Here is a 15,489-nt window from a genome sequence, read left to right as displayed (position 1 = left end):
TTAAATTCTAGAAGCAGGCATGAGTCTTCTCTTTCAGTTTGTCTTCAAGAAAGAGAATATTGATATTTACTTGAAGTCTTTGAAAATATGTCCTCCTGAACCATCAGAGAAAATTCTGAGATTACTTGTGTGTTTCTATTAAGCTTCCCATGTGACCCACTCAAACCCAGTGATCAGACCTCAGAAAAGAGCAAAGACATTTTTGGATCAAGTGATATTTTTATTAGAAGTCATGAACTTGTAGCACAGCTACCCAGTACTCAGCTTTTTGACATTGACTTTGGCATTTTACTATTGTTGGAACAGCTTGCAGTCTCTGTAAGCTTTCTTGTAGTAAGTATTTATCTTGAAATAATGCAAAGTTCAGTGAGAGTCATATTATTATTTAGAAACTCCTTCTATTATTTAGAGACTCCTTCTGGTGTCTAACAAGACAGAATCTGAAGATGAAGCTTTCAATTCTCTAATTTGGTCTATTAAGATATTAAGATTCTGTGAGGTTAGTTACATATGGAAAAAGTCATCAAAGAAGTTTGCAGGATCTCTGTTCATGGAGTTTTCACAAGATGTCTGGATGTAATCTGGTTCAGTTTTCACTGAACCTTGAGCATTTTGAACCACACAGGCTCCCAAGGTCCCTTCCAACCAGAATGATTCTATGATTCTAAAACAGGACTTGAGGTAGAGTGAACAAAAAATAAATCTGGTTCTATGCACACAGACTACAGATTTTAGGCCTAAGCTTGTTTGCTTATCTTCAGTATATCTTTGAATACATCTCTCTTTTGGCTCTAAAAAATTGGTAAAATTTTAACTAAGAATAATACAGAGTTTAAAGTGCTGTAGGCTTCTTTCTTCTGGCCATGTCCATTAGGTGTGTTGGGCAGCTTGACTAGTTCTGTTTCAGTCAAGGTTTCCTCCATGAAAGCTCTCTGTAATAAAAATTTCTATTACCTAATGAACTGTAAACAACAAATGGAGCTCTTTTACATCTGTATTTCTGTGAGTTTTTCAAGGTCAGACCTAGAGTCGAAATTTCTATCTAGCTGATTATGTAAAGGACAGGACAAGGGGTGAACAATGAAATAGCATGGTGAGTGTGATATCCAGCATTTCAGAACAACCTGCAGGTCTGGTAAAAAACTTCTGCCATTTATTTTTTGCTGAAATAGCTAAAGGAAATTAATTCATTCCTTCTTTGCTGAAAAATGTTTGCATATTTGAGATCAAAATAAATAATTACTTGGAACAAGTAGCTAATAATATCCCACAAATGTGCAGAGGTTGGATATAATTTCTCCAGATAAGAATCTTGTGGTTAAGTTGTAATTGCTTCTGGATATGTCAAGATTGTCTCTTCTCAGTATACACTACACTGTATTTCAGCCAACAGCTACCAGAACTTGAAGCCCAGTGTCCTTTCCTTCACAGGTCATAGGAAAGAATTGAGTTATGAGAACTCCCTAAATACCTCTGTATTTCTTGCTCCTTCTTGAGCTGGTAGCGCAGCACAGACAGCCCAGCTGTTCTGCAGCCAGCATGTATGTGCATGGGAGAACCAGCAAAAGCGTGGCACTCCATGTGGGATAGGAGTGGGGCCACTAGGGATAGGGGGTCCCAAAACCATAATCTGGTCCCTACAACTGCCCAAGCTGCACATGGCCCTAATCTAATACACATGCCAGATCACTGAACAACATCAAAATGAATCTTCTTAAAGAATGACATTAAATCCTATAGTTGTAGTTTCAGAAATTTTCTGGAAAATTCATACATCATACCAACATCTAAAAAAGCAATTAGGAAACTGTTTTAGAGGACCAGTGGAGTAGCCATGTGGGAGAGCGGACACTAAGCTTTCTGTAGTACTTTTTTCTTTATTCTACACTTAACTGAGGTGGGGTCTTAGCGCATCTCTTTGCTATTTGCATAGAAAAAAAATCAGATCCATGATAGAGGAGCTTCAGCCCAACATCTTTTGTTTTATTTGAGCTAAGAATTAAACTAAATAACTTATAGTGCAACCTCATATGCTCATAATATATTGATTTCACCAATACTGATGTCTTTCCTTTGCACTTTCCATCTCCTCTACTCTCTTGCAGATGAAAGTAGCAGAAAGATCAAAGTTGCTCAGACTTGTATAGCCATATACATTTTTTTGGTTAGTACTTACTTCTTGAAGCTCAAAACCTCATTTATTGTCTAACTTGAAGTTAAACATCAGTTTCATGGCCCATCTATACATATACACAGCTGAAACAGAAGCAATTAAGGATAAGCATGTATGGTTATTTTTCCTTAATATTCTTTCAAATGACATTGCTATGAATTTAGTGTACAATCCAGAATAAATGCTTCTGTGCATTGTCACAAGCATTTGTACTGACATCCACAGTACAGTTCTATGTCTACAGACAGTTCGATGTAGAATGCAGGTAAAACACCCCTTTATTTTTAGAAAACACTAGGCCTATTGAATTAATCCCACAGTTGTTATGTGCATTGCATTCCTAAATGTGATCTGCAAGCACAGACTTTGCTGGCCATGCCTGTGTTTGTTGTTCATGCCCAGTAATCTGTGACACTCATTGTGACTGCACCTTTAGCACCTTTAGCTATGTCTTATTCTTAGGAAAGTTGTGCTATATTATTCTCAGTCAAATCCTTCTCTTGACTAGGCATTACTTCACAAAAGTTGTGGTGCTTATTGAACTACAGTCTGGATATTGGTGGTGGGGTATTCCTAATGTCTCATGACAAAGCTTAGGAAAGAGATTTTTTTTCTTCCATGAAAGCTCTTGGATTTTGTAGAAATTAATATTTATAAAACTTCAAAGCTTCTGGATGACAAATCACACCCCTTCTTGGGAGGCAGAGAAAGATCATTCAAACATATCAGGTATGATTTTATCTAATATTATGAACAAGATAAATGATGCAAGAGGAATCACATGTAATCAAATGGCAAAAAGTATTTATTACATTTAGGCAAGAATCTGAGTTCGTAGGGGGCTCCTGGCTGACACCCAGCTATGTTACTGCTTCACTAGATTAACTGCCATGTATGGAACATATTAAACTTGAAGCTGCTTTGTTGGTTGTTTTTGTTTTCCCTGGTTTATTTTAAATGTATATTTGGAAATCAACAGGGAATTTTTAGCCGTGATGGTTTCAGAAGCTTGCATTGCTTAAGTGCAGCTGACATGAAGGTAACACCTCCTGTTCTGTATACCATGTATTTTCAGGAAGAAAAATATTCTAGATTACTAGTTTCAAAGAAGAAACTTGAGGGAATTAAAGTGTGACTCTGTATTTAGGAAAAAGAGCTCACTGAGATTGGAAAAATATCTCTGCTTGTCAGGTGTACTTTGGAAGGTAGTTTGGGCCAGTATTAAGCCAGTAAAACAATAAGCAATGTAATGTTACAAAAAAACCAAACAAACAAACAAAGCAGCATACCAATGGACCCTTTTACTAAATTCAATGATCAAAATCAAAATCCCCTACATCCCTAAAATGTCCTTAATCCCCTGCACGTCCATTAACTTTTAAAATGCTGAAAATAGGACAGTGTGTTTCAGTGTATTCTATGACAGACTGGCTGAAAATTTTAAAAATCTATTACATTAGGGTTAAGTAAATTGCTCTAAACCCACAATATAGACTCATCCAGACATTAGGATATTTTAGTAACTCTCCTGAGTTACATTCTGCCTATTCATCTTTGCTTTTGTATAAGGTACACACATGGTGCGCAGTGACAAACATAGGCTGACATGGCCCTGGGGAAATGTAAAGAAAAAGAGGAGAATTACTTGTAAGATGATCCTGAATAATGATAGATGGGTATTCCTTTAAAAAAAAATCAACTTACAACATATGTTCCATTTTGAAAGCACTAATGCTTGAGTTTGCCAAAAACTGCAAAGCTGATAAATAATGCAGTAAATATATTAATGGGATACTAAAGTCAATTCTAAATTTGGTTACTTCAAGTGGCTATAAATTTAAGCAGATAAACACAAGACTATCCAGTGAAAAAAATGAAAATGTTTGACTGCAAAAGTACAGCTGGAGGGCAAGGCACAATGTAACTTGCGGCACAAGACAATAAATCCCTAGGAGTTTGACTTCCAGGATACACTCAGGTTGAGAAATATATGAGCACCCCAGAGAGTATAAAGTTCAGGGTCACAGAGAGTTTCTTGCAAAATTTTCTGACTGTAGACAAGAATCTGCCAGAGTATTTCAGGTTGTTGCCAGTTTGCAGTAAACTATGGTGATAACACTTGGTATCATTCTAGAAAAAGTGTGTTTCATCCATGTTTTCCACATGGCTTTGAAATAGTGATCCAGTTAGCAGGTGCCACAATTTTTCTCTGGTACTTTGTGATTTGATCGTGTGGAATGTGCTGTAAAGTTTACTACCTCCTGTACTCCAAAACTGGCCATTTCATTAGAATAAAATAATTATATCTTAAAATGCATCTTACAGTCTTCTTTATGGGAAAAAAAAAAAAAAACACCAGAAATTACAAACTCTTATCATATGAACTGTCACCTCTTGCAGAGCTGACCTCCATCTCTATGTGGGCAGCTGGTATCAGTTGTATCCTGTGCTCACTTCACCAAATGGGTTATATATGAAGATGAAGCAAAAACAGTTAGCCTTAAAGTAAGCATCAAATTTGCCAGCTATTTCCCTACCCAGTTTAGTACTGTCAGTCTCTTCTTTACACCTTAGGACTCAATATTCTTAAAAAAGGTGTCACAACTTAGGATTCATAATTTTTGCCACTCAGCTCTATGTGCAGTTATGTTAACGTAAAGAAACTAATACTCCTTATCAGTACGTTGCTGACTGCTACCAAAATAGTTCTGTTGTACAGAACTGGATGCCAGCAGAAGCCTCTAGTATACACAGAGCCAGTGTTTTCCTAAGCATGCATGTCATACCTCCCTGCACCTCTGAAACCTGGGGCTGCATTATCCAGGATTAAATTGCAGCAACTGCATTCATTGCCCAGGAGAAGTCACTGGGGCATGAAAAGTGCATGTGATATTACACTCCAGCTGAATGAAACCATCTCAGCTGATGCACTAAAAGCATAGAGCTAAACTGTACAGATGAGTTTCATATGACAAATTGTCAATCAATGAATTAAAAGTCAATCCTGACTGAACAAAGCAGGTACCACTTTGTGTTCTGTGCAGCTGCAGGAATTATATCTGATAGTTAATATTTTAGCAGTAGCACCTCTACTACATCTTTTAATGTATTGCAAAAGTTTTCATGGATGTGGGCAAAGCTGATGTCACGATTTTTCAGTGCTTCATAATCTCCATGTACTTGGTATATGTGTGGTTAATATGTATTTTCTGTTTCTGCATGGGAAGGCAGATATATACAATAAAAATAAACTCTTTAGAGGAAAAAAAAGCTGTAGCCAAAACAATTTTTTTTTCTTAGGTGTCTAAATTGAATTTGTGTGTAAATAGTATGTTTTTTATGTTTTACAGTCTATTCATTCAGTGTCCCTCTAACATTATTTTAAAATGACTGAGCCTATATACTGAAGAATGCTAACATTAGATATGAGATACAGTGAGCCAGTAACCTCTGCCTTAGCTTCCTTTCTTCAGCTGTAGCTGAAATTGCCAGAACTGGTAAGAGGAGAGGGGTGTGAGGCAGCAGAAGCCATGGGGCAGAATGATACCACTGAAGGGATTTATCAGGAAAGGTAAAGAGGAGAAGAGAGGAGAACAGAAGTAGCAGGGAATGAGGGGAAGGCAGAAGTAGCAGGAAACGTAAGTGTTGAAATACCATCCACCAGACTTTAGGTGACTTTTTGCTTGGAACATCAGGAAAGAGCCATGTTCCCTTGTATATATTACAGTAGGTATATTTCAAAGGTCTAGTCTTTAGAGCAGAATGTTATTCTGTTCATAAACATACTGCTGCAATGAGTAGACATGACAAGAAACTGAAATGGACATTGCAACAGCTTGGGAAAAGACACTGGAGAACTTACAAAGCAGTGCCCTGGCTGGCATGCCCTGGACTTACTTGACTTACTACTGGACTTCACCTGACACTGTGATCAGATCTCTTCTTCTTTTGTGACCCAAGCTCAGTGATGTGCACAGGGATATGTAAGTTTTAGCCATTTATCTGATGTTATTTCTGCTGCTGGGTCCACACCAGCCTGCAGTATACTCATCTCTTTCCATTCACAAAACTGTGCTGCTCACCTTGTCTACAGCTGTGCTTCTGCCTTTCATCACCAGCTAGGGATAATGGGCAGACTTGTATTCGTGGGTGAGGGTGCTGCACTCTATTTATGATAAAGGTTTTCATCTCCTACGAAAGGCTTTATTGTTATTTCTGAAGGTAATGTGCAACCAAATAATCCCATCTGCAGCATGTAATCAGCAGAAAGAAAACCATTCTTTTGCTGTTTTTATATACAAGTGACAAAATTTTGCCTAAGTTTGGCTGACCTTTCAGAGCTAATATAAAAATATTTTTCCAAGTACTAGATGTCCTAATAAACCACGGAAGGAAAGCTATACTCTGGCTTGTATCACTCTGAAATAACTAGCAGATTTTGGTGATGTTTTCATGTAGGGAAGTCCTCACTTCAGAAACAGCATTAACATTTTAAGATGTTGCTCTCTTCTACCCTATGCTATTTCCCTTCATTATAAGGGGCTAGAGCTGCTGCCTCCAGAACTAACACACCATCACAGGTTGTGCAAATAGGACAAATGCACTTCAGTGTGCTCAGGAGAGTCCCCTTTAACCTGAAATTGGCTCACACTAGGTCTGGCTGGAATATTCACGGAAACATAACAAGGATTCTCACATGGTCTGTGAGCATGGCTCACTTGAGAGCCAGTAACTCCCTAAATCATTTCAGTTTGTTCCACAAGAGCAAATTTCCCTCAAGCCTGGCTGGTGTGTGCTCATGAAGCTCAGAAAAGCATGAAGCCTCAGGAGCTCTGCAATGAAGGTCTCCCCACAAGTTCCATCTGTAGCTGTGCTTTCCCAAGTTATGCCTTCTCTTGGATATGAAATGTGAGAAATCAGAAAATCCTTATCCCTTGTAATCGTGGAAAGGTTTGCTCCTTTTCTTAAAGATTCTGGCATGGTTATGATGAGCTTTTTATTATCTGTTATGTTCAGATATACAATGTCACTGTTGTGTCATCTCCTCCACCTCCTGTTTTGTTAGTCCACTTGAACATTTCAAGCAGTTTATATTTTTATCTTTTAAGGGTACTCTCCCTGCCATAAATGTATTCACCCTATCCTTCTTTGTAATCACACGCAGCAAGGCCTTTCAATGTATGAAATGAGACTTGTGCATGGGCTTTGTCCACCTTGACTGTCTGTATTAACATGCTTTAGCTAAGTAATGAAATAAAATGTTTTTCAACATCATCTGCATTAAGCTATAGAGTGCGACTAGAAAAGATTATTGGTTTCAGCTGGTGTGCTGACAGGCCGAGAGGGGTCACTGCTGCCCTCTTGTTTCAGACAGAATTCCTCTCCTTGAAGAGAGGGTGCACTCCTCAGGCCTTGTGACAGACTGATACAGGATTTATTTTCTTGGCAGAAATAAGAGTTGGGGTGGAAATTTGCATGTATTGTACAGCAAATCTTTTGGGTTTTTTAAAATTTTTCTTGAGTTAAAAAGGTCAAACATATTTTCTTGGGAACATAAAACTCTTCTCATTCATCCCAGAAACAGAAACTGTTGTAACATTAGTAGGTAACTTTACATTTCCTTTCACCACTGAACATATAAACCATGATGGAAAGACTGTTTCACAATCTCTCAGAATAAGCATATTGTGTATTGCATGTTAACTACCTCTGTTAAAGGATAAGGAAATCATAAGCTGCTAACTTAGGCTACTCTTAAGGTATTTCCTTAGTTATCCTTTACCTTGAATATTTTCTCACATAGTTCCAGGATATTTTCCTTATTTATACTAATTTATTGTTTTCCAAAGTTAATCTCTCTTTCAAGAGCTACTGCTGTCTCTTCTTTTTGCAACAGCTTCTGGTCTTCTTTTGGTTGCCAAAACCATTGCAAAAAAGTGGTTGAATGCATTTGATAGTGTTTTATGCCAAATATCAATGTTTAATTTGCTTTTATTTATATCTAAAATTAATGTTCTAATCTTTAATGATGAAAAAACCTAATTATAAGAAATTTTATTCAAATCACTAGTTATTGACTATGTCCTCTACTAAGTAAGGCCTAAATAGGGAATTTGAAGAAGCATTTCTGGAAGAGAGAAATGGTTAATCACCCCAATTTCATTACCTGCCTCTTAAAAGCTAGTTTTTATTTTAATTAGAAGTTGCTTCTTTGGACACCATATAGTCATTGCTTAATCTGATCATTTACCCTATAGCTGTTTCAAATCCTTCTGAAGAACTAATGTTTGATCCAGTAGAAGAGAATCTTCGAATGCAAATTGAAGAAGAAAAAAAAAGGTACTACTTCTGCCTCAGATTTCTACCATCCTTCAGAAGATAAATTATACTGATAGTATATTCTAATTACAATTCTGCACACACAGCTACCCTCAGGGTTTTCTCTGACATTTTAAAAATATCGGGTTTGTGGTTCACTAATAGTTCTAAATTTGTTTATATGCTGTTGGTTTGTGTGTCAGATGCCACAGTAGTGAGAGAGGAAAATTAACGCTCGAGCTAAAGGTTAAAAATAAATAAAAACAGCTTAATGTCCTCTCTGAGGATTAGTGTTTGCAACTTGTTGTTTGAATCCAAATGTATTGTGAGCCTTTTGGGTTGATTCAGAAAAGTCCTGCCTTTCTTGACCTAAAGAAAACCTTTAGGTTATACAGGACTCACTAAGTGTAAATAATACACAGATTGCACATTGGTTAACCAATCCTTGCCAGGAGGATAAAAAAAAAATAGATACGAGGATATCAGTATGAAGTATTTTGTTAGCATTTGTTATTCACTGTGTCTGAGGAAACTTCTGGCTCTTTCATACTCCTGGTAAATCTCCAAGTGTCTAATAGCTAAGAGGGTAATGAAGCTTCCATCTGACAGGGGAACCAGTCTCAGCTCCTATCTGAATCCCAGATACCAGTTATTTATTAATGGTAACATGTTAAGAATTCAAAAGAAATAATTTTCATAGTTGATTGAACCCATATTTTAACTGTTAATCAATGTTGGTCCCACTTGAATTTCACTAACTTCTTTATGAAATAAAAGGTTTGTGGAATAAGTTTCTTGCACTTACTGTTGCAGGAAGCTTTTGTAAAATATGAGATGTTTCTTTCTACCATCTGTCTGTGTCCTCTGCATCTCTGATTATTATACATTATTTTATAGTTTAAATCTCTAACAGTTCTAGGTAGGATTAACCTTTGTTCAGATATATGTTGGAAAATCTGTAATACACTTTCTTCTTCTCATATTAGCTATAAAGCAGTGTACAGTCGCTTCAAAGGACTGAAGGTAGAGATTGAGCACCTGCAGCTTCTTATGGAAAAAGTGAAGATGAAGCTGCAAAAAGACTTTGAAGTCTGGTGGTCTGAAGAAGCAAAAAAACTCCAGGTATGAAATAATTTTGTGTTTCTTCCATTTTCATGTAAATATAACATCTTCAATAATTTCTTAAAGAAGCAGTTAATTGAGTAGACAGAAAGGAGTATGGAGGATGGAATTCAGGGTCTGGGTCACCTGTACTTATGCCAATGTAAGTTGGACAAAGATAATATGAATTATACTTGTGTGAAGCTAAAAAAAATCAAATAAACCCATTTTTTTCCTGCTCTATTTTCTTTTTTATGTTCTCCCAAACAACTTGATTAGTAGGCAAGTATGGGCCCAAAATGCTAACTCTGAAAGAATATCATCAGATTGCAAAAAATAATCTTTTTTACTGCTAGCAAAACTATTATTCCATCAGCATTTTTTTGCAGCAAATGTAGTTACTTTTTAGCTTCTTTTGCTTGCAGAGGCTCCAGTAACTTTTCAGCTTTCCTAGGCTCCCGGAGGTCATCAGCTCACAGCACAGTGAGAGCTCACAGTGAGAGCTCACAGCACAGCTCACTCTCTAGCTGAAGTCCACCAGTGTTTAAGCACAAAGTGCTCTAATGCAATGACTAGTGTAAAAATGAACTAAAGACCTGTCATTTTAACCAGTGTTTTGGAAGTTCATAACACAGTCAGTCTGAAAACTACACTCTACTGAAACAACCTAGCTTTCTTGTGCTCCCCTACTGACACTTTTTTAATGGCTTGCAAGTAGTGACAGAGCAACTCACAGCAAAGCTCGGCCATGAAATGTACATCAGCCTCATGAAAAAGAATGCTGAGTGCAGTCCACCCCATATAATTTATTATTGACTGGAAGAGAAGATTTACTCCTTGAGGAAAAGTTGTTATAAACAAAGAAAGTTTTAGCTTATATTTTCGTTAATTCTCATGACTATAAATTTAAACCGTATTTTTAAGAAAACAGCCTAAAATAAATACAGAACTTAACATAGGGAACTTAGTTATCCATACACTGCTACCTAAGCAGCTTTACTGCAAGTTAGCATTACCAAATACTTTTCCAGTTAAAATCCCTAACCATATTATTGGCTATTAAACCATATTATTAGCATACTATTAAAGAGTTTTAGTCACCCTCCTGGCTAAATATTTAGGCTTTTCAAAGCACTGCAAGCAATATTCTTGAATCCACAGCAGTACATTTTTCTCCATCTCTTAAAAGGAGAGTTCCATGATTGAACCTCTCATGATTCATCAGTAGAAGATTGGAAAACTGGAAAGCATAATTGGGATTGATTTCTTAGATCTTGACCTATCTATACATCTGAGCTCCCTAAGAAACTGAAATCAGTGAACATATGCTGTTACATATTAAAAACCTGTAACTTGAGCTTAAAAATACTTGAACCAATCCTAAATACTTTTCTCTTTGTTCAGAAGTGTTTGTGCAAGTGGAGAAAATACTGTGTGATTCAGGCTCTGTGTTTTCTGAATGAGTCATTGCTTACCTTGTTATTGCTGAAATTTATAGGCCAATATGAAGCACTTTAAAAAAATCCTAGCTTGATAATTTTTTTTCAATCTAAACCCAGCAGGAAAAGCCACAGATGGTTGCCTCACCAAATACTGTCAATCCTGTTTATCCACAGTTTATCAGATCCTCACAGCACCTATCACCTATCAGGTAAATTATTTATTTTTCTTTTCCTTCCTTACATGGGAAGAAATACACTTTTAATAAAAGTGAAGTTGTCCAGAATGCTTTTGCAAATACCACACTGAAGCACTGTGTTTTCAGTTACAACAGAAACAATTGTGTAAAAAATGAAATTTTATCATTCAGTTATTTGGAAATCCTATTGAAGGTAGGACCTCAGTTCTTTTGACGTGTTGGTCTTGGAACCTTGGAAACCTTTCTCTAGGGGTCCCACGAGAGCTAAGAAAGGCAAGCCTATTAGCAGTCATTTTTGTGTATTAGGAGACTATATCTCCTTTGGGATGTATGCAGGGGACTTCAAACCAAAAAAGATTTAAAAATTATCTCTTATATATCCTAGACAGACTTGCTCCTGAAAAATGTCATGGTACTACATTTATGCAGCATATTATTCCACAATGATATTCTATTTGATATTGTAAGATGGTGATGTGTCATCTACTGGAGAAAAATATAATCATCCTGGTTGTTTCATCAACAGTCACCTCTGATTTCAAAACCTCTAATTTAAATTTGCAGTAATAGGTTTTTCATAACCATCAGTGAAAGCAGTGTGCAAGAAACCACATACCTGACTGTGAAGGTTTCCATATTCAAGGACAATAAATGGAGGTGTTCTGTCCCCCTCCTTCTTCCTTTCTCCCTCCCTCTTTCTTCTTTCCTCCTCCCCTTTCTCTTGCTCTCTTTTTCTGCCTCTCTCTCCTCCTTGTTATGCAATTAACATTTCTCTCATGAGTGGCTTTACCTACATTTTTATGACAGTAATCTGCATAAATCATGTTTTCCTGTTTTCTTAAAACTGTAAAATAACTTCTAAGTTTTATTTAACACTCTCATGTATGTGTAGTAAATGTTCCATAATCAATACAGAAAATGATAGACGTAGTCCTCTAAAGTTTTCTGACAAGACATTTTCAGATCTCTCAAACTGATGAAAACCAACTCCAGTCTTGTCTACTTTGCTTTGGTTCTTATTCTGTGTCCTCTCAAGACTTGGCATTAATCACTTTGCAAATGGTTTTAGGCCTAATCTGTGCTGTTCATTTTTGGTCTCCAGCTGAAGGTTATGTGTCCCAGAGAAAAGCTCATGGAACAGGACATGAGAGAATTTTTGGTCTAGCTTAGCACATATTCAGCCAAATTAGCTCAAGCAATCCATGACTGTCACTCTCTGTGCTGTCCTTTGAACTAAGCACCTCTTGCGCAACCTCTCTGCCCCGTTGATCTTGGGAACAACAAATTTCAGTTGGTGTGCGGATGCATTGCTCAGAAGAGCAATACCTTTTACATTCTAATTGAAAATTCTTGAACTAAAAAGAGCATATGGTAATGCCCAGGCACTTTCTAGTGCAATGGGCAACTGGCCTCCAGCAGGGGTGAATCCTCATTTCCCTACCCTGGCTCTGGAACAAAATTGCATAACTGATTTCTTTATTTTTTTAAGCTTTTCTATCAAATGCCTTTACGGTTCATGTTTATTCCTGGAGGACAAGTCTAAGGAAAGTCCATCTGGCATTTTGACTAGAATGGAGAAAGGTGCGTGGTTGCTTTCAGCTGCCAAGCTTACTTCAGAGTCCTGTACTGCCCCACATGATTCCCTGCGAAAAGCAGATGTTCTTTAGAGTGAACAGTTTCTCTGTGTCTAAGTAATGGGCATATTGACTGAGGCTGACTGGATGATCCTTACATAAATATCACAGACACAGAATATTATCTTCTGGAACTAAAATTGTAGAGGGAGTTGGGATGAATGTAGTTTTATTTTTCCATCTCTATCAACATTCTTGCAATAATGTTTAAAAGTCAAATGCTCTTTCCTTCCTATGGTTCTAGAAAGTTGATCTTATTTTATGTTAGGCTGTTTAAACATATTTTACCTAGGTACATTTCCAGTGGCATGTATGTGGAAGTAGAAACACTATTTCTGCTTTTTCTGAGGCAGGAGCTACAGGCTTAACCTCCCACTGTGCATGAAAATTCACTTTTTCCCCTACCCGAGTCAATAACATTTTAAAGTAATGGTTTTAAATTTCAGACTTTTAAAGAATAAAATAGTAGAATATTTATTTCCCAAGGATTTCTTTGGGCCCAGTTGTCACAGCAACTTTGCTTACCACTTCCCATAATTGTGTAGAATGAATCCAGGCTACCAGCACTTCTTTTCCTGAGACATAAATGGCTCTTTTTTCTAACTTGTATAAAAATCAACCATCTCTTTCTTTGGAATGATATTGCTGTCTTCACCCAGCATAATAACCAAAGCAAAAGCTGCCAAAGCAAGAGCTGACATAAATTATGTTTGATATAATGTGGTGTAAATACAACCTATTTCCAAGATGGCATTCAGTTAACAGGTGTGTTCAAGAAAATCTAAAACTAAGTAGGCTAAATTCTAAGACTGCTATTGACAGAGGAAGTATGTAGTAAAACCATTCAGTCAAACTCCTGAATGGGAATGGATGTAAATACAATCTTCAGGCTAGAAATAATAATTTATATAACTCAGAATGCAAAAGACACAGGTGTGTTTCTAATCTTTGTGTGTTTGAACAAAGTCTTTTGATCACTTTCTAGTGAATGACTTGTGTGCATTGTTATTGTTTCACGCACCTTAGTCATGTTTCCAGAAAAAAAATTAAACCTTGGGAAGGCTCAAGTTTTATTTTATACTAAGTTAATTTATAACTAAAATAATAGAGAAGGGAGGCTGGTAATCCTTTTGAGGCTTAAGAAGGATACACACACCTAAAAGGCACTTGATTCATGGCCAAATATGTCTCTTTTTTCAGTTGAAAAAATGGCTGAATTGTTAAAGTGTCGAAATGAGTCTGTGTTACTAAAAGAGTTGAATAGTAACCATTTCTGCCTCAGTCAGTGAGGTCTGAAAGCTGTGGTGCTACCTGAACTCACACTGTATATTTGTTTATGTCTCTTAATGGATTCCTGTCAAGTCTTCAAGAAGTCTGAAAATGCATGTGGGGCTCAGCACTCCATGTGTGCTCCACACATTCAGAATTCAAGCACAGCTTTTTGTTCTTCCTCATACAGTCTCTCCCACAATGGCTTTCATTTAAGGAATTTATCAGACCCTTGCCTATTCAAATTGCTTCTCTCACTGAACATTTCATTTCAGTAATGTTGAACGGTTCTTGTATTCCCTTTGAATCATATAAATGTTAGATAGTTATTCAAATCTTATAAAAATTTTAGATTTTTTCCTCCTCTTAGAATGAATGCATTCCTTTTTATCTCAGTCAAATCGTTCTTAACCTCACTCATTTCCTTTTACTGCATCTCATTTGTCCTATTCCAGCAGGCCCCACAGTATGTTCAACCTCAGACTCCTCAGCTGTTCTCTTTCTTATTCAAAGTCTTTCTGTCACTTTAAATTCCCTTGGAGCCATTTTCAAGTAAATCTTCATGTTGTCTGATGACTCTGAGCATCAGGTTTTTTTAACAATTACTGTCCTGGGTTGCAACAGTTACCCCCTACATTAATGTTGTGTGAAACAAGGTCAATGTTTACATATTTTACAGCATTTTCTGTCTAATAAATTTTTATTCCTGCCAATTTTCTGCAGTGTTACATAATGATAAAAACATAATCTGGGAATAACATCATCAATTAGTGACATTTCAAAGGTTTTCACATTCTTTGGTAACAATTGGAACAATACATCTATGAATTTGCAAGTTAGGCCAAATTTAATTCTGTAGCCAACTACTAAAATGCTCAGCTTTAAGCAGCATGAATCTTTCCTGTCTGTACACTGAACATCTGTTCCCCTCATGTCCAAAACTCAGATAATTGGACAACTGCACCTGAGGTTTTCTTAACATTACAGAGGTTGTACACCTTCAAATTTTCAATTTCCATTTTAACCTACCTGATTTTCCATTATTTTTCAGCTGGCAAATTAAGCACTCATACCATGACATGCATCATCTCTGCAGCTCTTCTACCCTGTATACTTGATGGAGCTGATCAGTCCATGGATCAGTTGTCTCTGGTCCTTGGGTTCCTGCAACAAGGGAAATGCTGCTGCAACCCTGTGTAGATCTCTATGACCCCTGCCCCATGCCTGGCTGAGAAATAGAGAAATACACCCTCAACAGAGGATTCTCCCCCGGAACCACCCCCCCCCCCAAAAAAAAAGTTATCCACTGGGTGAAACACCAGGTACTAGGTTATAAAAACAAACAGACATATAAA

General features: G+C 36.9%; 1 protein-coding gene across 6 annotated transcripts in view; it reads left to right on the top strand.

Annotated features, from left to right (window-relative positions):
* The window catches only part of KIF6 (kinesin family member 6), a 154,855-nt gene that overhangs the window by 130,326 nt on the left and 9,040 nt on the right, over positions 1 to 15,489 (top strand). For 4 of the 6 annotated variants that reach the window (XM_038132387.1, XM_038132383.1, XM_038132384.1 and 1 more), the window contains 3 exons: positions 8,431 to 8,512; positions 9,478 to 9,613; positions 11,152 to 11,243. In XM_038132387.1, the coding sequence (XP_037988315.1) occupies positions 8,431 to 8,512; positions 9,478 to 9,613; positions 11,152 to 11,243 (310 nt within the window). The remainder of the gene's footprint in view (positions 1 to 8,430; positions 8,513 to 9,477; positions 9,614 to 11,151; positions 11,244 to 15,489) is intronic. The other 2 variants (XM_038132385.1, XM_038132382.1) reach the window with 1 other exon arrangement.

The sequence above is a fragment of the Motacilla alba genome, chromosome 3, assembly GCF_015832195.1.
Source record: "Motacilla alba alba isolate MOTALB_02 chromosome 3, Motacilla_alba_V1.0_pri, whole genome shotgun sequence".
NCBI lineage: Eukaryota > Metazoa > Chordata > Aves > Passeriformes > Motacillidae > Motacilla > Motacilla alba.
This window is presented reverse-complemented; position numbering and strand designations above follow the sequence as displayed.